The 22666-nt window shown below is 42.4% G+C and overlaps 1 protein-coding gene across 1 annotated transcript in view; it reads left to right on the top strand.

The window, feature by feature from the left end:
* Positions 1 to 21840, top strand: part of TMEM132B (transmembrane protein 132B) — a 254540-nt gene extending 232700 nt beyond the window's left edge. The window contains exons 6-9 of the mRNA XM_065417984.1: positions 4236 to 4441; positions 17494 to 17767; positions 19003 to 19194; positions 20689 to 21840. Of these exons, the coding sequence (XP_065274056.1) occupies positions 4236 to 4441; positions 17494 to 17767; positions 19003 to 19194; positions 20689 to 21840 (1824 nt within the window). The remainder of the gene's footprint in view (positions 1 to 4235; positions 4442 to 17493; positions 17768 to 19002; positions 19195 to 20688) is intronic.
* Positions 21841 to 22666: the final 826 nt, after the last annotated feature.

Here is a 22666-nt window from a genome sequence, read left to right as displayed (position 1 = left end):
ACGCATCGTTCAGAAAAACCACACCACGTAGGGAGTTTGAAGTAGTTCAGCAAATTCTTCCTACTGGGATAAGAAAGACAACGCCTCTAAGAATACTGTGGAAAAAGTGGCTAAGGCTGGCATTCAAAAAATATCACAAGATTACAGTTTTTAGTTTATTACAAGAATGAGTTATTTATTCTATTTGCCTTTCACATTGAAAGTCCCATCACTGTTGTTCTCTTTACAGCCTCAGCCAAGGTCCAGAGATTTTTGCATCCCTCACACGTTTTTTTTGGAAAGCAGCAGTATACAGTGCGCCTCTGACCTTTACTGAGATCCATAATGTGCTTGATCGGTCATTCTTATCCCCCTCTTTTATAACCTCCCCAGCCTGGGCGCGTGTGGCCGAGGTGAACTATTTTACAGAATATTTAAAAGGTTGCAGTCAGGCCGCAGTCCGCTCTTTCACGCAATGGAGGTTTAAGGAGAGACTGATGGCTTACTCAATGATTTTAACTGGTGTGGGTTTTGCCGTTCAATAGCACGGGTTACATAAATGTATATATTTCTCCATTTGCCTCATTCATCTTAATCTTGTGGTTCTTCTCCGAGGGTCGCCCTGGGCAGCACAATACCTGTGCACCAATTAAACCCTATTTTGAGAGCCAGTGTAAATAGTTCTTAAGCAGCTCTGTACAGGAGTGAAGTTTACCCCCAGATTACAGCCCATTAGGGACCTGATTCTGCTCTTACACAAGTTTTAGCTCTACTGGGAAGCAGCATAGCCTAGTGGCCAGCACCAGACAGGGACTTAGGAGACGTGGGTTCTATTCCCACCTCAGCCACTGGATTGCTGGGTGACCTTCGGCAAGTCACTTCACCTCTCTGTACCTCAGTTTCCTCATCTACAAAAAAGGGGGATAATGATGCTCACTTCCTTTTCAAAGCGCTTTGAGATCTATGAATGAATAGCACTAGATAAGAAATAGGCATTTTTATTTTTATTTCTATTTTTATTACTGGCTCCAGCTGAGTTACTCTAAATTAAGTGAAAGGAGAATCAAATCATTCCCCCCCCCCCCCCCCACTGCATGTTGAATAACCTAGCTACAAACTTCAGTACTTGGGAGAACAACCTTCACATTTTCATGTCTAATTTTTCATGTTTTGCCCAGATAGATTTTGTTTTGCTTTGTTTAACTATATCTAATTCAGCCTCTTTTCTAAATCACTGGCATGCTGTTGAAGTAAGTTCAGGGTCAGGCTATGGCTTTTAAAGAAAGAAACAATTGCAGATGGAAAAATTCATCACGCAAGGGAGGGTTTTGGGTGGGGTGTCTGATATCATATTTTAGCATTTTTTACCCCTTTGCCTGCTCTCCTAATAGATAAGTAAATGTTCAGTGACCTGAGTTTTAAACAGCTTCCTAGTTAACCTTTTGGATTGCTAGATACTTTGGTGCTTGATTAGTCTAAAATGTGGAGGCTGTGACAGGTTGTACAGAAGAAATTGTGCCTTGTAGAATTACTTGTGGGGATTGGAGCCAACCACCCACTACAACGCCAGGAAAGGTTAATTACACCTCACTTTCATTTGACCTGAATCCCAGGGTGGATAGCTAGACCTCCTGCTCACCTGGTTGTAATATTTGATAGAGGAAACACTCTAAAATTGCATCTCTTAACTTTGCCAGGCAGGTGACAATGGCTAGTGTTGGGCTGTTTTAAAATAGGCTTGCTTTGTGCATTTTAGATTGGAGGATGGCTGCTTTAAGCTTCAGATCAAACCCACTCTGGTGTCTTCCCACCATGAAGCATTCATGGGAGAGACAGCAGTTCTTTTAGTGTCTTTTACTCTTCCTGATCGCTCGGATATTCAGCAGCAGTTTCAAAAGAAACCATGCCATGCAAGACAAAAACCCCAAACCCTTCCAAATCACACAATGGCAGAGGGCGGCTCCGATGTGCAAAGAAAGCACAGTTGCATCTACTATGCCTTTTACCTGGTGCAACACGGTTCCCGCACGTCTTGCTCCTCCCTTCCCCACCTGTGGGGTTTCTGGCAACACTATCAGGGCTAGAGTCCCACACTTGGTGTCAGCGAGGGTGCAAAATTCACTGCTGTGCAGAGAGCCAGCTCAAGACCTCATCTGTGAAATCCACGAACCAAGCCTACTGATTTTCTTATAGGTACGATGAAAATCAGCCCCTTCTTCCTTTATTTTGCTCCTTTCCTGCTGAGTGAAGGAGATGCAAGAACATTTTAGGCATCTAAAAAAACAATCTAAAATATTCATTTCTGTCTTATCATAGAGTAGTTAATCCCCTGATGGGGTCTTGATGTTTATCCTTCCCTCTTCAAGTTTTCTTCATTATTTCTGTCTCGTGTTAATTTGAACAATGCTCCCTAGACGTAGCCTTTATGATTTAGAATCTCAACTGCTCTTCCCATTAATGGCCTTGATTAATGTGCTTAAAAATGCCTCAAGACATTTGTGACACATTGTGAGAGGGGAACGACAAGGGTTTTGAATATGTTCGATTTAATTTGTGATACTCCTTGTGACTGTGAGCTTGGAGTCCATTTTACGTTCCTTAGCAAGTGCTTAGATGATTGTTTTTTATTCTATTACTTTCCAGGCACTGATGTGGAAGGAGCATGATTTCCAGACAAGTGGCTGCATTTTGTTAGCCCAACTGTGGTAACTTTGGCCAAAGCCTGTTTGGAAAAAGTCATTCATTGTAATTTCAGTCCATTGATTGGGATTGATCAGGACACACAATTGAATGGGGATAGATACAAGGATGGGTTTTAAGTGGCAGGCTGCAACTTGACCAAAATTTAACATGGGAGAGGGGTGCTATTTGCACACTTCCCCATACCAGGCATTTAAGTGGATCCAGTGTGCAGTTTATAGGGCATCTGTCATATAGCCTATAACTCAGGGTAGACTCTCCATTGCCCACCCCAAGGATTCTGCTTACTCTGCTGAAACCTCTCACCTTCCTCCCTGCAAAGGGAACAGAAGAGGGGGCCAAAGAGGGATCTCAGTCTGCAAGGAATTCAGATCTCCCTTTTGCCCATAGACCCGGGGTCTGCCATCAAAATCCCATGTCTCTTATTTTCTGGTTGCTGGCCTTTTGGCCTTTTATCCATACTGGGCACAAGTTGCAACGGACATTCATTCAGTTCCTAACATTGAATTCCTAAATCCTATCCCTCTTCAACTTTCTATTCTGTGTTGCAACACAATATATGGTGTGACACAAAGAAGTGCTGATGCAAGACTGATATTTATTTAGCAGTCTCAGTGGAATGACGTGGGTCATGATTACTAAAGATCACTGCCCCGCTCAAGTGGCAGAGGTCAGTGTATGCTGACTTCTTTGGCAGCTGTCACATCTTTCCCTTTATTTTAAAAAACAAATTAAAATTATTATTTATCTTGCAGCAGCAGCAGGGCCAGGGTTCCATTGGACACACACGTTGTAAAGCAATGGTCCTTGACTCAAAGAGTTTCCAGTCTAGGTTAAGATTGTTACAGGATAAGAGATTATAATCCAGGGGCTCAATCGTGCATCCGGATCTGTGTCAATGGAGCCACTAGGGCTCTATGAGGGTGAAATGGAGCTATCCATACAACTCCAGTTGAAGGATGGGGCTTAGGTTCTTAGTTGCTTACATATAGTACTTGTCCTGGAAATATTTTAGTGTAACAAACATCATGAGAGTACATCAGCTCTATATTTATTTTGGTGAAACTCCTCTTAGAAGTTCTAAAATTAATAGTTATACTGAAGTTCTGAATGCATATTATAGACCACAAGGTGGTCTTTGGCACTGAACCTTACAGTACTCATATGAAAAGAGAAGGATTCTGTTTTATGGGTCTGAGAGTCTTTTTTTCTTATTAACATATGCCCCCTTTTTCTGGATTTTTAAGCAAGCAGTAAACAAAATTTGATGCACATGAAGTTTGATTCATGGAGAATTTAATTTGTCCAGTATAAAAGACTAACACAGGTGATATAACAGCACTGAATTATATTTGTAATTTAAATAGTATCCATTAAGGAATGCAGAATTGTTTCCCTGGGGTCCATTTATCACTGTTTGCTACTAATTCAAAAGCTCAAGATACAATATGCATCACTCCTGTTATTAGCAATGTCTTTGTGCCGATGTATCATTCCCTCTGCGTCTTCCTGAACTTTCATCCGTTTTGTAATTAATCTTGGGATTTGTTTTAAAGGTTTCTGGCAGATGCGACTCCATCTTTGTTAATGGCAAGGAAATGAAGAGCAAAGTGGATACCATTGTGAACTTTACTTACCAGCATTTTACCACCCAGCTGGAAGTGACGGTCTGGGCTCCACGGCTTCCTTTGCAGATAGAGATCTCGGATACAGAACTTAGCCAGATCAAGGGCTGGAGGATACCTGTCACCTCCAATAAGAGGTATGATTGCTATATTTGCATAACCTAGGTGCATGCATATGGCCAGGGATTTTAAGGTCCAGCAGGTTCATTTGGAGGCTATTTTTCAGAGGCTAGAACATCCCATTTGCAAACAGAGTTTATAGTCTGCCTTGGGCTGAAACAGTCACTACTGTGATAACGGTAGCCCAAATTCTGTCCTCCTTTCCATCCTGTGAAAACGCCGTGAAATCAAAGCTAGCTGCATGGATGTGACTCTGCGGAAAGAGTGTGGATCTAGCACATCAAGCAGGCAGCACTAAGTACTTAAGGACACAGGGCATGTCTACACTGCAACCACAGGGTGCAACTGCAAGGTGTACAAACATACCCGAGCTAGCTTTGACCTAGCGCGCTTGGGAACGGGAGAAGCACAGGGTGGCAGGCACAGGTTTCAGCACGGGCTTCACAAGCCTGCCAGAACCCTGGATAATCACAGAGCCTGTGATTGCAGTGTAGACATACCCATAGGTATAAAACAAAGGCACTCTAGAACAGACACAGGGGTGGGCAGAGGGCAGGGTATCTGGAGCTCTTGAGTCCTAATCCCAATTCAGAATTCCTGAGTTCTAGTTTGACTGTTTGTGGCCTTGTGCCATTTACTGAAGAGGTCAGCCTCAGTTTCTCCCTCTGTAAAATGGGGTAGTACTTGCCTATCTCATAGTGGTGCTATCAGAATTTTAGAGCATAAAAAAGACTACACTTTAACTGTGGAGTTATGCTTTAAGGATTTGCATCAGGTATATATAAATCATTTCAATGCACAGAAACTCAGCTAGTGCATAGTAACCCTTCCCCCCCTCTCCCTCCATGCAGGCATGTCCATAGTTACAGCTAATTCTCCCATTCTTACTCTCACTGAGTAGCACCTTACTCTGAGCTGTTCTGTTGAAACCATTTTGCCTGAAAAACATGTAGTTGGACCTCGACATGCTAATATTTGCATGCACAATTCATTGCAGGTGCAAAACTGTGGGCACAATTACTTGTGAGTACAATATTTATTACCCACAAGAATAGATCATGTTGAGGCCTGGCTGTAAATCAGGCTTTTAGAGTTGAAGTCCTTGCCCCGTTTTCCTTGTGCTCCACATTAATGTAGCTCAGTAAGCCTCGTTACATCTATTACACAAAATTCTGAAGGGAATACGGCGTTTTCCGTTAGACCCCTTTTAATCTCCTCTTTCCCAGAGAATTCAGGCCCAGTTTCTTTGACATTTCTGAATATAGATGAGCTTCTCATTTCTGTGGATTATTCCATTTGACCTCTGCTGCACCTTCTCCATGACAGTAATGCAGCACAGGGCTCCAATAATAGACTCGCCTTCTGTCCCCTTATTTTTCCTGAGCCTGTATCTGCTATTTCTAAAGTCACAACAAGCCGCAGAAGTGCACTTTGCACAGTGTTGTTTGTCATTTTGTCTCATTGGTCTAGATGATTTGATTTTACCATTAAGACCAGCAAGCTCGGAATATAAGAATGCGTTCACAAAAGTGGTTTTCAGTGACTTACAGTTTTGCCCATGGTTTGCTACTTACACTGACTTACTGTTGCAATGTCATTGTGCCATGCGACACCAGACTTTAAAGAGCACGCAGTGAGTGCCTTAGTTACACAGCCTGGTGATAACACATAGATGTGAAAGAGAGGGGGAGAAACATTTCCCACAAATCATCAGCAATATCAAGAAGGGCAAGGTGGAGCGATCTGAGCAAACATAAAAGCATGTGGGTGAAAAAGGGACAGGGTGAATGAGCATTAAAGAAGCAGATCTCTTGAAGAAGCATCAAGCTTTGTACAAGCAAGTTCTATGGAGGAGCTCAAAGCAGCACTACCGTGAGCTCTGATTTAGGCAAGAAAGCATTGCGGAGTCACAAAAGATTGCGTTCTGATAAAGAGACTCTACTGGCACAAGAGCGGAGGGGGAAAAGGCTTCTTGAGGTCTTTTCTCTTGCCCCTCTCATCCTCAAAGGCCCCATGCTGGAACATCCAACATTTGGACAAGCAGCTAGATTAAGCGTTTCCAGGAATACTACTGTATTGATGAATATCAGGGATAACTTGAAAAATTCTATCGGTGAGCATGGCATGACATCAGATCAAATTTATAATGCAAATGCAAAAGGGTTTCTGACAGCAGTGATCCTATCACTGAAAATTCTAGTAGTTCCAGCTAGGAGCCTGTTGCCAGCTGTGCTCAGTGATTAGGACACATCTTAGCTGTTGAAGAGACCAGACAGCAAGGAGCAGAATTATTTAGCACTTTACAAGGGGATGTAACTTGGGGCAATGGGATAAATTAACCAGATATTCTGGCAATGAGCTCACTACAAATGGGCAGATAAACAGACATCTTCTTTTGTCTATCTAGAACAGGAGTCGGCAACCTCTGGCACGCGGCTCGCCGGGGTAAGCACCCTGGCGGGCCGGGCCGGTTTGTTTACCTGCCACGTCGGCAGGTTCGGCCGATCGTGGCTCCCACTGGCCGCGGTTCGCCGTCCCAGGCCAATGGGGGTGGCGGGAAGTGGCGGCCAGCACATCCCTTGGCCCGCACCGCTTCCTGCAGCCCCCATTGGCCCGGGACGGCGAACCGCAGCCAGTGGGAGCCGCGATCGGCCGAACCAGCCGACGCGGCAGGTAAACAAACCGGCCCGGCCCGCCAGGGTGCTTACCCCGGCGAGCCGCGTGCCAGAGGTTGCCGACCCCTGATCTAGAAGATGCTCCTGATCAGGTGGCTGCGTCAAAAGGACAGGTACTGAAGAACTGGCACAATGGAAACTTTTCTAACTTTCACAGGTGAAGACAAAGTTGCTCTCTGTGGAGAGAGAAAACATGCTCGTTGATTGAATTGGTGCCAGCTGCTACAGTAGTCCCCGAATCACTAACTTTCATTTGCTTTAGCAATCCAAAGAGATGCACCTTCTGCTGCTTTTGGGCGGGATGCTGCAGTTCTTACTTAGACGCAAATCCAACTGAAGTCAATGGGGTTTTTGCTGGAGTAAATGACTGCAGGATTGGGTTGCTGCTGTTTATTATAGGAATTGGCTTTTGAACACCACGCATGGTGAGTTAGACATTCAGCAGTGGTTAACATCATGGACGTTTTGACTTTCAACCCATTACGCACAGCTTTGGACATTTCCCTCCTAGTGTCTAGTGCTGATTTATTGGGCCAGCTGAAATAAAGATAATGGTCTGAGAGCCTGCACTGTTTGCAAGCTGGCAAGCAATCTTAGTTCACTGCTGCTCAAATTACATCTGACCCATTGGCACATCTTTAGCAACCATTGTTTCCCTGAAGGGTGGAAGAAAAAGTGTGGCTGCTGTATCCCTGCAAAAATGTAACTGGTTGTTTGACACTGTGTGTCAGCTGTCTATGCATATGTGACTGGAAAAGTATTTCAGGTTTCGAGTAGAAATAAATTACCCCGGGGTTTATGAACCACTAGAATTTTTTTTTTTTACTTTTTTTCTCTATTTTAAATCAATAGGTAATCAGGGACTAGCATTAGCTATGCTAGCCTTGACATTTGCACTGTATTGGAGCTTCAAAGTTTCCTTTCCTTTTTCATGCTTTGTGTGTTTTACTCAATATTTCATTGTTTTTCCACGTTTAGAGGGGGTTTGTTTTGTTTTTCTCTCTCTATCTAGGTGTTTATATTACACCAGCACCATGCAGTCTTTATATCTTCCACATATTTATGGGTTTATACTCAACACCCCAGCGAGGTAGGGAAGTATTATCCCCATTTGACAAACAGAAGAACTGAGGCACAGAGAGGTTAAGCGACTTGCCCAGGGTTGTGCAGGAAGAGAGTGGCAGCTTCAGGAGTTGAACTTAGGTCTCCTGCTTCTCAGCAGCGTTTTAGCTTATATTAGTCACTACTAAACTGCCCTGGAACAGTGTAATGTTGTGTGAATGCCATACATCCGAAATGTGTTCTTGTATCATCCACTGGGAATTCGTACCAAATGGAGAAAGCTTTCATTTAACACCCAAGAACCTCCCAAAGTTCTGCGTTAGAACAATAACCTTTGTATTGTCTGAACACAAAAACAACATAAGAGTCAATATTGTTTGTCCAAAAGTTCTCATGAGCTGTTCAAGAACTAGGACTGGTATTTTTTAAGAGGGCTAAAAGTTAGGCATATAACTCCTTTTGAAATTCAATGAGAATTGCTGCCTAACTCCCTTAGATTCCTTTGAAAATCTTAGTCTATATTATTAGGAAGTCTTTAATTCTACAAAAAGCAACAGAGAGTCCTGTTGCACCTTTAAGACTAACAGATGTATTGGAGCATAAGCTTTCGTGGGTGAATACGTCTGACAAAGTGGGTATTCACCCACGAAAGCTTATGCTCCAATACATCTGTTAGTCTATCAGGTGCCATAGGACTCTCTGTTGCTTTTTACAGATCCACACTAACACGGCTACCCCTCTGATACTTTAATCCTACAGCTAAGGCTACGTTTATGTCATGGAGGTCACGGAAGCCATGTCCGTGACTTCCAAAGATCTCTGTGACATTCTCTGCTTCAGCCCCAGGGGCTGGCAGCCAGCGGGGGCCCTGGCAGGGTTCCAGTGATAGGGGGCCCCCTGCAAGGTTCCAGCAACTGGTGACAGATTCCTGAGGGGGCTTCCTCAGGGTTCCAGCAACAGGCGAAAGCCTCACGCAGGGTGGGAGGGTGCCTGAGGTGAGCGGTTGGGGTTGTCCCATTTTCTCTTTGGGAAATATGGTCACCCTGTAGCTCCCAGCCACCATGGGTGGAGGGGGACCCCCCTTGCAGCTTCCAGCTGCTGCGGGTGGAGGGGGAACCCCACAGCTCCCAGCCACCAGGGTGGTGGGGGAAACCATGGAGCCGTAGCAGCAAAAATCACAGACAGGTCACTGCTTCCGTGAATTTTTGTTTATTGCCTGTGACCTGTCCGTAACTTTTACTAAAAATAACCATGACAAAATCTTAGCCGTACCTATAATGAAAGGGTCTGTTGATACCATGTTATTGTCCACATACCATAGTAATGGAGGGCCTATTACTGTGTGTAATAGTAAGATGTGTGTAATAATTGATACTTTCTTGCTTAAATATCTTCTTATGTGCAAATTTTCTCAAGGGAAAGTAGGAAGATAGGGTAAAATATAAACACAGTGGCAGACATCCTGAATTCCTTGCTCCCTTTGGATTGGTATGACAAGTTTTCACCTGCTCCTTACTGAATTAAATGGCTTTGACTTCAGTACAAACTGCATCAGAACTGAGTGAGGAATTTAGGATTTGCGCTATTCTAAAGAAGGGGCATATACAAAGCAGTCTCCATTGTGTATAAGCAGAAATAGGGCTTACTATGCCAATCCATAAATATAGGATGAACTTTTATACTTATCCATATGAGACGGAGAATCATAATTTAATCTATGGTGCATGCCACTTTCAATAGTGACAGTCAATTTTCCAGATGAAAATCTGTTCTCTGGCTAGGTATATGCTCATGACTAATGTACTGTATGGAGCCCTTGAGCAGCAGAATGCTAATAGGAAGACTGTTGGTGGAATGAACAGCAGAAAAGCTTACAATCTCAGCAAATGAAAGGAATATATTCAACTTAAAGTCAAATAATAGAGTGAGCACAAGGCCCCCATAGAGTCCGACAGTCTAACAAGAGCATTTATTTTGTTTCATTATGCACCTGGAAAATAATTATCCTTTCCTGGAAGTTCTCAGCTATTTACATGAGACGCGTTGCTTCAGCGCGCATCAATGGGAAATGCATGGCGAGAGCCTCACACAACAAGATGAAACTATACCTCTGCAGTTTAAATCAGTGTTTGCCTATTATGATAGCACCCTATTTTCATGAGGCTCCCAGGGACACAGCCTTAGTCCAGCTTATACTTCAGCATAAACTAAGCAATATAATTCAAAACACCCTATTTCACCCAGCAATTATCCCTACTGCACAGTCACCAAGACTAAAGCCTGTGGAGAATCATAGTAACTTTGAAGGGGTTTAGGGCCAAATGTAATAAGAGTTTTACATAAAGAAGGCGATGGATCTAAATTCCAGTCTGTGGTTGCTGAGAGTTATTTGCTCAGAATCTGCTCGGGGCATATCTACAAGGGGACACCAGAAAAGTTAAGTTGAATTAACTAAAAGTGTGAATTTAAAGTGTATTAGTTAAAGTGCATTCAACCCTTATGTGGGAAGACATGGAGGTCCACCTGACCAAGAGGGGAACAGCATCTTCATGCACTGGCTCACCAGCCTAGTGAGAAGGAATTAAAACTAGGTTCAAAGGAGGCAGGTGAGAAACGGTTGACCTTAACAAAGGGCTGGGTGTTGGCGCGGAGGGGGGGATGGGACATGGAAAATCACAGTAGGGTCACAGGAGCAACAAGAAGGAAACCAGTGGGAGAATCTGCTCAACATCTTATATGTCTATACACAAATGCAAGGAGTATGGGGAATAAAACAGGAAGAACTGGAAGTATTAGTACATAATTACTTAATTGGCATCACAGAATGACTTGGTGGGATAAGACCCATGACTAGAATATTGGTATTGATAGGAAGGCCAGGCATGGAAAAAGGGAGATGTTGTAATATACACAAGAATATATATACTTGTCCTGAGGTCCAGAAGGAGGTGGGTGTATTAACAGGAGCAGGGCCGGCTCTACTGTTTTTGCCACCCCAAGCAGCGCGCCGAATTGCCACCGCGGACGGCAGGGGCAGTCCGTGTGCCGTTAGGGCGGCACGCGGGTTTCCGCGGCGGCGGCAATTTGGCGGCAGCTTCTGTCTTCAGCCGGAAGACAGAAGCCGCTGAATTGCCGCCACGGGCAGCTGAACATAGAAGTTGCCACCGCCGCGGAAATGCGCGTGCCGCCTTAACGGCACATGGACTGCCCCCGCCATCCGCGGCGGCAATTCGGCACGCTGCTTGGAGCGGTAAAAGCACACAGACTGCCGCCCCTTGCAGATTGCCGCCCCAAGCACCTGCTTGGAATGCTGGTGCCTGGAGCCGGCCCTGACAGGAGTGTTGTATGTCAGACATGGGAGGTAATTGCCTTGCTCTACTCACCGGTGATGAGGCCTCAGCTAGAGTACTGTGGCCCTCTCTGGGCGCCATACTTTAGGAAACGTGGATAAATTGGAGAGAGTCTAGAGGAAAGCAACAAAAATGACAAAAGGTTTAGAACACTTGACCTGTGAGGAAAGGTTAAAAAAATTTGGGCATGTTGAATCTTGAGAAAAAAGACTGAGGGGAAAGTCTTCAACTATGTTAAGGGCTGTTATAAAGACGACTGCGATCAATTGTTCTCCATGTCCATTGAAGGTAGGACAAGAAGTAATGGGCTTAATCTGCATCAAAGGAGATTTAGGTTAGTTATTAGGAAAAACTTGCTAACTATAAGGGTAGTTAAGCTCTGGAATAAGTTTCCAAGGAAGGTTGTGGAATCCCCGTCATTGGAGGTTTTTAAGAACAGGTTGAACAAACACACGTGTCAGGGGATGGTCTATGTTTACTTGGTCCTGCCTCAGCATAGGAGACTGGCCTTTATGACGTCTAGTGGTCCCTTCTATCCCTACATTTCTATGATTCTATGTGTACACTTTCATTCAGAATAAAGTAGCTTTTAAAAGTGAAGTAGCCTTCCAATGTGAATTAAGCTGAAGTGAACTAAGGCCACATTACTTCCGCATCAGATCATCCACTCAGAGGTTCAACATGCTTTAAGTAATTCCCTTTAAATTAATACCTTTTAGTGAATTCAGCTTAATTTCCTGTGTAGAGAGTTTGAACGGTAGATTTTATTTTTAACATCTGTGAAGATACCACATCATATTTCTTGATGAAACAATGGGTTGAATGTGTGTAGCAGACTTGTGTGGCTTCCAGAAATCAAGGTCTAATGGTGTGAAGTTTTTTATTTGAAAAAGTCAGATTTTTCTGCATCTAGTAGTGTTGCAAAAAAGCCTTAAAAACGTAAATTTTCTTTTTTATGGCATTTCAGATTCAAATACCAGCTAAACTACATTCACTGCTTCTCTTTTTCTGTTAAAAAACCTTAGAAACCGGCTTGAGAACCTGCATGCCTAGTTGCAAATTAAAATTAAAATGGACAAGCTTAAACCACTTGTAGAACAGCTCTATAATAGAAAAGCAGACAGATAACTGATTATATCAGTGCTAGCAGGCACCATTATAACAGGGTTGTTTTAACTCTACCCTCTAGCAAGGATTTTATCTGTCTGAAATGTAAATGAAATGGAATTCTGGCAACCTAGGTGCAGTCCAGACAAGCAAAAATCTTCTGAATACATTTGTAAAGGAGCAAGAAATATGGATAAGCAGAATTCTGAAAGATATTCAAAGCACAAGGCTCACTAACCTTAGAGGTAACCAGAAAAAAAAAGGCAATATGAAGCAGTAGCTTGCATTTAAGAGGACACATCTTAAAATGAGCTCAAGGAAGGATTTTAGGCCTACTAAGATCCCTAACAAGACGTTAAGGCTCTACGAGGACCATGTAATGTAATGGATTTCAAACACTTTGTTGGGTCCGAGAAGGCAAAGTACTGAAAAGCTCTGTCTTATTAACTGAGTCAGGGAGTTGTGGCTTTGAAGTGGAAATGGATATAATTCGTTTAAAAACACCCTTGAATTAAAGAAGGACAACTTGAATTGGCACCTGGCAATGGAAATTTGCAAAGCATGTTCTGAGACTGCCAGCACATCACTTTCCGTCTTTGCATCAACGTTACGGGGCGTGGGCTTAGCCTCAGACATTCTAAGATCTAACGTACTCTCAAAACTTTTCTAACATTCTACATGTTTGTGCAATGGAAAAGTTTTAAGGTACTAAGAAATGTGGACTTGTGTATGTAGAAATATTCAGATGACAACAGTGGGCTATATTACAAAACCCTTCCCAGGGAGATGAACCCTGGTGATTCCATGCCTGAAGAGGTCTGGAGTCTGCAGTGAGGGCAATAATTGGAGTGATCTCTACTTACTGGTAGTACAGCTCCTGGGGGAGTCACTCTGCTCTGCAGATACTAGTGCTTGTTGGGGTAGCATTATCTCCCAGGGGGATACCTGTGAGCTCTAGAAAGCAGCATGTTGCAGGTAGCAGCTTCTCGTTGGCTTCACCTCCTGTGGCCAAGGACATAAGCTCTTCTGACTTGTTGCAGGGCTGACCTCATGGAGTTGGAGTGGCTTCCATAGACCGCAGGTAACAGAGGGAGCATGGCATGCAACTTCCCTGTCATCTGCACAAAACTGTCCAATCTGTCTCCCCCAGCTCACATTTCTGTGGAGCAGAATGGAGCTGACTGATTCCCCCGTCCCCACCCTACCCATTTTGAATGGAAACTGAATATATTTTCCCTGTGAACAATTCTAGTCATCTGCAGGTTCAGTCAGCAGACTAAACTTTAATAAATTAACACAGGTGGGTCGGACTGAGTCAGACATTTTGTATGTGACAACAATAAGGAAAACACAAATCTATAAGCACCCATTTTAAAACTGAATTGAAGGGGACGTCTATGTGGCAATCAGAGGTGTGACAGCAGCACATGTAGTTTTGATCTGGCTAGCTTGAATAACAATAGCAGGGAAGCTGAGACAGCATGGGCTAGCCGCTCAAGAACATACCCAGGGTCCGGGGGTGGGGCGCTGCCGGGGCTTCACTGCTATTGTTATTGGAGTTAGCCGGATCACAGTGACACGTGCTGCTGTCACACCTCTGATCTGGGTTAAAATTTCCCCAAAGTTTGGGGTTATCAGATTTTGGCTCTTTGGATCGGGCCCATTGCTTAGTATCGATAGAACAAATCTGAATATGGCAACAAAGACAGAGCTGGGATGTTCAGTGAGAACCAACAGGACAGAGTCCATCTGTCCTAACTAGAAAGGGTTGGTCTAAGAATGAGAACTCTTTAAAAGTTTATCCCTTTCTTAGCTATATCTGTCCAGCTCAATGAATGGGTAAGGGGACAAGTTCTTTTATAGTATTTTACAGCCTCCAAAGCCCTGAACTGGCTAGGGGCAGTTTAGCTCTGCTCCCATCACATTTGTTTTGCTTGACTGGGACGCATCAGCTGATGGAGGCCAGATTTCATTTTGTGATGGCAGAGGCAAGGACTCATGGTTCTGGAACAGAAAAGCCTCTAAATAAAATAAAAATTTTAGCTATTAGATATTAATTGCATCAGAGTAGTAAAAGATTGATTGTTTCCTCTTTTCTCTAAATGAGAAACAGGCCAGATTTGGGTTTTGCAAAACCTCAGTCAGGTTTTGATCTTGCAAAATCCAATCATGGCGGATTCAGATCTGGGTTACATTGTGTCTCATTTTATGGGGTCAGATTATTTTAAAAAAAATAATTCCTAGACTAAACTCAACGGGGGGTAGATTTTCAGAAGAGCTCAGCAACCAACATCTCCTGTCCAGGAATCGAAATAACTGGTCAGATTTTCCAAAGAGCTCTTTAAGATGAGAGTTCTGAAGTGGGTGCTGAGCGTTCTGAAAATCTGCCCATTTATGTTGGTGCCTGAATGGGAATAGCTGCCCCTCATTGTGGGCTTAGAGCAATTTTGAAAATCTGCCTTGGATATTTGTTTATTTCTGCTGGCGTGAAATAAATTTCTGTGCATAGGATTTGCACTGCTTTTTGCGTGGTCCTGCTGTAAGTCATTCTTCAATATCCCTTTGTTAAAATATAATGTGCCACATTCTTCCTGAGTGTAAATGCCATTGGTTTCAGTGAAGTAACTTTTCAATGATATTAGAGAAATTTATTCAATGGTATTAGGCAGACAAGGGCGGGGGAAGAGGTAATATCTTTTAGTGGCACAACTTGTGCTGGTGAACGAGACAGGCTTATCAAGAGGAGGGTAATAAATTAATCTCCTTAACCACCGAGGATGGGACAAGAAGTAATGGCTTTAAATTGCAGCAAAGGAGATTTAGATTACACATTAGGAAAAAAACATCCTAACTGTAAAGGTAGTTGAGCACTCGAACATATTACCTAGGGAGGTTGTGGAATCTCTGTCATTGGAGGTTTTTTAGAGCAGGTTAGACAAACACCTGTCAGGGATGGTCTAGATAATACTCAGTCCTGCCTCACTGCAGAGGATTGGACTAGGTAACCTATCGAGGTCCCTTCCAGTCCTACATTTCTATGGATTCTATGAAACTTCCCTGAGAAAGTTAATCTTATGTGAACAGTTGCTGCATTACCCACATGGATGTGTTATTAATTTGTCAGTAGGAGTGGAGCTGGTTTGCAGGATCACACGGGAGGAGAGGTGTCTATGAGACAATCTTTCTAATGGAGCTGTAGTTCATAATGTGAAAAAATTCAAGCATCCCTGCAGACTTTTCCTTTCTGTGAAGATTCTACATGGAGCGCTTCTTCCAGCCTGATGTTACCAAGATATTACCTCACCTGCCTTGTCTCTCTAATAACCTGGGACCAACCTGGCTACAACAACACTGCAAACACTATTCAATGATGTACACTCTGGACACGTTGCTGTATACATCAGTACACTAATTTACAGAACACCAGGATTTTCCCCGTTCTAGCACGTTGAAGGATGTGGATTTTTTAGAGCCTTTTTCAACTTATTGGTTGCTAACTTTGTTGTAAGCCCACTTACAACAACCATTGTGTTTTATAATAGCTTTTTCATAACTTGTGTATTTCAAAGAGATAAAAGAACAGAGCAAACATGAAAATACTTCCCCAAGCCCCATGAAAAATAAGAGGATTCTTCCCCATCCCAGCTTTAGAAATGGTTACAAAAAAGGAGTGAAATCAAATATTTCTAGGCAACGAATTCCACAGCAGGAGGGCATAATGAGAGAAAGTGTGACCACCCAGTGCTTAATAGCTGACTTTCAAGACAACAAAAATGGTTCAATTAGAGAATCTGTGTGCTTGTCCTAGGGTGTAAAGTGAATCAATGAAAAAACAGTGTTTAAAGCATGGAAAATGTTGCTCTGTGTATGAACAGCAGTATTTGTGTACAAGTCATTGTGATACTTTGTAGAAAGCCTATAGGAACCTTTAACTGCATAGCTGCAATTATTACAGTATGTGGGGAGATAATTAGAAAATTATAAAGCAGGTGTCTCTAATGGTACTATTGAGCATAGCTGTGAGTGATGGCACAGCCAGCCAGGAGCCTGTCTGTTATTTGCACATCATATGATGTTGTGTATTAATTGATATGCTGATTACCTATGGAAGCGTTGGGTTCTCTTTATCTGAACTCCTGCATGGCGTTGCATTGAATTATACCTGTCCAGTTACCCACATGAACAGGGTTATTATTTAAGATTAAATAGTAATGTCATATGTCTTAAATGCACATGGCTCTGTGAGCTGGAGAGGTGGCTAAAGGAGGAGCATGATCTAAGCGGGGGTCCCTGAATGTATTGTACCTTCGCAGTACATGAGCAAAGATACCGCCATGAAGGTGCTGCAGAACGGGTCACGCTTAAGAAGTGGCAGCTGCCACCCGTTATGCAGATGTAGCCTCCACTTCCCCCAAGGCCGATCTGCAACCATCAGCATGCATGGGGGGTGGGGGGGGGGCTGGTACCGTAGCTCCTACTGTCAAACTTTTCATGATGGTTTTCTTTGTCACCTTGAGGATTTGAGCATCTGATGAAAAAATAAAACAGGTTCTAGACCCACTGGATCTTCAGCAATGATGCAAATGCCTTAAAGGGTCAGGGAGGTTCAATTTGGAAAAGCATCCAAAAATCTGACGACGATTCTCTGCTGGCCATAACGGAGTGTGGCTTCTAACTGGGACATTATAAAACAGCTGTGCAAAATTGTCATTCAAGTTTTCCTGCCGAGGCATCAAAATCTATTTTCTCACCCCTCACCAGGCTGGGAGATGATAATGAAAAGACTAATATATTGACTTGCTACTCGGGTGTAAGTTTTGAAGGCTGTAATGTGATCCTGAGAATTAAGGATAATAAATACACATCCATTTACAGGCCTACCCGTGACAGTGATGATGAAGAGGATGATGAGAGGAAGGGAAGAGGCTGCACCCTTCAGTACCAGCATGCCATGGTGCGAGTCCTCACACAGTTTGTAGCAGAGTCTTCCGATTTTGGAGGCCAGCTGACCTATATGTTGGGCTCTGAGTGGCAGTTTGACATCACGGATCTTGTGACCAATTTCATGAAGGTGGAAGAGCCTAAGATTGCTAAATTACAGGATGGACGGGTGCTAGTTGGTCGTGAACATGGGATAACCACAGTTCAGGTAATAGCTCAAAATATACCTATATAGGTGGGGAGAATTTGGGGTGAGAGCAGTTGATTACTGGCTATAATATAAAAGGCTGTTATGTCTGGGGCAAACATTAATTTAACACAGAAGTCTGAATAGGTTTCACTTTTGTTTCCAGTCATTTTCATTGCTTGATTCTCAATTACAGCAACACAATGCAGTTTGGGCCAGTTTTTCAAAGGTATTTATGTACCTAAAGATGCAGCTAGGTGGCTAATGGGATTTTCAAAAGCACCTAAGCAGGTTAGGCACTTAACTTCTTTGAAAATGCCACCTGACAGCTATCTTTAGCTGTAGATGCTTAAATATCTTTGAAAATGTGGCATTTTGTGTTTACAAAATGGTAGCGGGAACTTAAAATTATTGATATTTAATTAAAAAATCATGAACTGTTTTTTTCTGCATTTGCTTACATAACCTCCCATTATATCCTTGTATACAAAGTCTATATTTTGGACCTAAAATAAAAGGACAGTGACATTTTGGGCATGAACCAACACTCAGTGAATAGAAAGACTCCCATTGACTTCATAGGCAGTGGAATCAACATCCTTGGGCTAGATTTCCAAAGGTATTTAGGCACCTACAGGTGAAGATAGGCATGAACTGGGATTTAGAAGAGCACCTAAGCAAGTTAGGTAACTAACTCCCATTGAAAGTCAATGGGTGTTTAATGCCTAATTCACTTAGGCACTATTGTCAATCCCAATAGCATATTTAAGCACCTAAATGCCTTTGGCAATCTGGACCTCTGTCTTTTTAAAGAGATCAGCCCAGCTGAGCTCTTACAGGTATTATATTCTGAGGCCAGTAGACTGTATTTCTTGTCTACAGTATCAAATTACAGTATCAGTATTATTCAATAGCCATCAGTGTAATTATATTAATTGGAGATTTTACAGCAATTGTAAATGTAACTATATATTTTTTAAAAAATCAAATACATTCAGTTTAGTTCATTAATCTCTATTCTGTACCATGCTGCTCAGGGATGAGGCTGTAATTTAAAAACAATGACATGTTTAATAAAACTATTTTTGGTATAGATAGTAATTAAATGGCAAACGGGTGTAACGTTTTGGGAAACATCAATTATACCTTATAATGAATGCAACAAACACAGAACTGAATTGAAAATCTAGTTACTCTGTTTTAGAACATTGAGTCACTTGTTGTTTAAAACAAGAAGGCATACTTGCTTTTTGAAGGTGCTGTCGCCTCTCTCTGATTCCATCCTGGCTGAGAAGACAGTGATCGTGCTAGATGACCGCGTAACAATCACAGACCTAGGCGTACAACTAGTAGCGGGCTTGTCCCTGTCTTTACAAATAAGCAAAGGAAATAAAAGAGCTATTGTTTCCACAGCATCTGCTTGTGATATTCTTCATACCCCAAAACAGGTATGGTCCAAAATGGTATTGATAATTATAAATGGTTTGTTTACTGTGTTTTGTAGGATGCCAGGCAAAAGCCTCCTGTATAGCTATGCAGCATGTATAACGTATGCCTGTTTGAAAAGCAGGACGTCTCATGCAGCTTAAGACACAGTTCCCCCTCGTAGCTTACTCATTGCTGGCCTACTCCCACCCAAAGACCCATACCACATGTGTAACAGATTGGCCATGCATCTAGTCCAAGATTCCTAGCAACGCATGTTGCTCATGGCAGCTGGCTGAGCATACACCTCCTTCTAGAGAACCACACCCCATTGGGGAAGAGGAGTGTGTCATTGCAGTGGGTATGTGTACTTCCCAAGGCACTCCAGTGTGCTATGGAAGGATCCTGGCTACTTAGCTAGGGGCAAGATTCCCATCCCTATACCTTTCCCCCCCTTGATTTGGACCAGTATAGCCCAGGGAAGCTCTTAGCTCAATGTGAACATCTCACTGATTTGCATGGCTGAAATCTTCTCTGAGGGTTTTGAGTACCTTCTATGGGTTCAACCCCTGCAGCCCCTAGACAGACTAAGTAGTACGGCATTTGTATGATCAGGCCCATTCATTCAGATGAGATGGATGAGATTCAGCCACCCTCTTTGTGCTCACTTTATTCTGTAAGTAGTACCAAGAGTGAAAATGAAACTATGAAAGGAGTAGGGTATATAACTCAGTGAGAGACAGAGTGGTGGAATCTTGTCCTACAGAAGCAGGTAAGATTTTTCCCTATTAATCAAAGCAGTTATGTTTTGATAGTGAGGCATGTCATGTGCAACTATGTTTGTAGCATGATTAATGCTGCTGTGAAAAACATTGAGTTTGAGCAAACTATCCTCAAAATATAAGCAGCAGTACATTTTTGTAAGTGTTTCTGTGGTGTCCAAAAGGAACGACAATCATTTCTATACCTTTCCCATACCATTGCATAGTTAGAAATACTGTGATTGAAAATGTGAAATATTTCATTCAAATCTGTTTCATAAATAGACTGAGCATGAACACCACACCTAGAGTTTATACAAGTGCATTACATTACACGTAAGGTTAAGGCCAAGGAGCATTTTCAAAATGTCCCTTGTTATATGACATTTTTCTAAATTTATTAAAAATCGTGATTTTGGAAATCTGATTATTTTCATCAATGGGCTTTGATGTTGAAAAGTGACTTCTCACTTTATACCCAGAAATAACTGTGGGCATGGTTTTGCAAGCACATTTTATTAGAGTGAACCTGCAAATAAGATGAATATCTAAATGGAATAGAGCACACAAAACCAGAAGCTGAGTTGAAGCATTTTTGTAAAAACAAACAAACAAACAAACAAACAAAAAAACCCCCATAAACAAAGCTACACAGTATATTTATAACACTGGCGTCAAGTAAGTGTAAGCTCTCAAAACCCTAAAACGTGGTGTCTTAACTTTCAAACTATTATTTCTCCCCTTTCCCTCTTATAGGAAGCCATAGTAAGTGCTTGGATTTTGTTCAGTGATGGCTCTGTGACACCTTTAGATATTTATGACTCCAAGGATTTTTCTGTCACGGTCACTTCGCTGGACGAAATGGTGGTATCTGCCCAGCAAAACCTTCAGTCAAAGTGGCCTCTGGTAGTTGCAGAGGGTGATGGGCAAGGACCCCTGATTAAAATTGAAATGGTGATCAGTGAACCTTGCCAGAAGACGAAGCGAAAGAGCATTCTGGCTGTTGGTAAAGGAAATATCAAAGTGAAATTTGGCCAGAAAGATTCTGACCACAAAGGAAGGACCAACAACATTGATGATGTAGATAGAGAGTTTAACCATCATCTGAACAATGCTATAGAGAACACGGCAGAACAGGAGAGGACAGTGCAAGAATGGGCCAAACATGGAACCTTTATCAATCATGAAGATAATGCTAACAAAAGCACAACTTCCAAATCTCCCATTGATCAGAACAAGGCTCATGAGGATGGCCTCCAAAATAACCCAACTGCTTTCACAAGTTTTCCTACCCAAGTAGAGGTACCAGGACAAAATAATCCCAATGACCTTGCGTTGACTTCTAGAGGGTTAACTGATTTGGAGATTGGCATGTATGCCCTGCTGTGTGTTTTCTGCCTAGCAATTTTGGTCTTCTTAATTAACTGCGTGGCATTTGCCTGGAAGTATAGACACAAAAGGTTTGCTGTGAGTGAGCAAGGCAACATCCCCCATTCTCATGACTGGGTCTGGCTTGGAAACGAGATTGAACTCTTGGAAAACCCTGTTGACATTTCGCTCCCCTCAGAGGAGTGCACTACTATGATTGATAGAGGGCTGCAGTTTGAAGAAAGCAACTTTCTCCTTAATGGGAGCTCGCAGAAGACTCTCCATAATCAGATCCTCAGATCTTGTGAGTATGCTTGTGAGAAAGAAGTTAAAAGTGAACCTATAAATCCTTCTGGGCCAAAACGGAAGCGGGTCAAGTTCACTTCCTATACCACAATACTGCCAGAGGATGGAGGTCCTTATACCAATTCAATTCTATTTGACAGTGACGATAATATTAAATGGGTATGTCAAGATATGAATCTTGGCGATTCCAAGGAACTTAGAGACTATATGGAAAGACTGCAAGACAATATGTAAAATACTTTCTTATGTTTGTATTCACCTTTATGCCTTCTGTTTTACGGATAGTGGAGCAGTCAGTCCAGTCAGCAATAGGAGGTTACAAAGGAGTCTAACTTTTGGAGGTTCTAAGACGATAACTGCACATCATCGAGCGGGTACAAGAGGCTGGCTGAGCTAATCCTGTTTCACTATAAACCAGGATGTGTCCCTGAAACAGCTACATGTAGGTGTTGGAGGTGTCGCACATGATGGCTGTTTTCATATACTGCCTGGTACTAGCTAAATGCTAATACAATTATGCTCAGACTCAGCGGAGACTACAGTTGTTTGTCAACTCATGATAAACAGTGATTCAGAAAACAAGGGATTTTTTGGTTGATTTTTCTAGTCGTCATCCTTTGTAAAGCACAGTGGATATTTCTTGCGTACAGCCTGAGACTAGGTTTACTTTAAAAGAGATCTGAATGAATCTGTCCAATTTTATTTGCCTATGAGCAATGCAGCCAAGTAGTCTCATTATATTTTACAGCTACAAACACCCACATGTGGTTAATTTCTTATCTGTATTGTTTATGAAGATGGTTTGATTTAGGGAACATTAAATATTTTCTTTAGAGATTTTTTTTTTTTGGTTGTACCAAAGTGTTCCACAGTATATTTACAGTTATTCAGGTTTTCTATTCATGTGCATCAGCTCTAAAGGATACCTCTTCATCACTGATTATCTTTCTCCTTCCCATGCAAATCTTTAATATTTGGAATGTAGAAACAAATTAGAAATCTCACACTGGAAAAGGGTTGTATCTTTTTACAGGGAACTGTATATACACAACAATAAACC

The sequence above is a fragment of the Emys orbicularis genome, chromosome 16, assembly GCF_028017835.1.
Source record: "Emys orbicularis isolate rEmyOrb1 chromosome 16, rEmyOrb1.hap1, whole genome shotgun sequence".
NCBI classification, from domain to species: domain Eukaryota; kingdom Metazoa; phylum Chordata; order Testudines; family Emydidae; genus Emys; species Emys orbicularis.
Note: the sequence above shows the minus strand (reverse complement) of the source record. Positions and strands in the feature narration are given on the sequence as shown.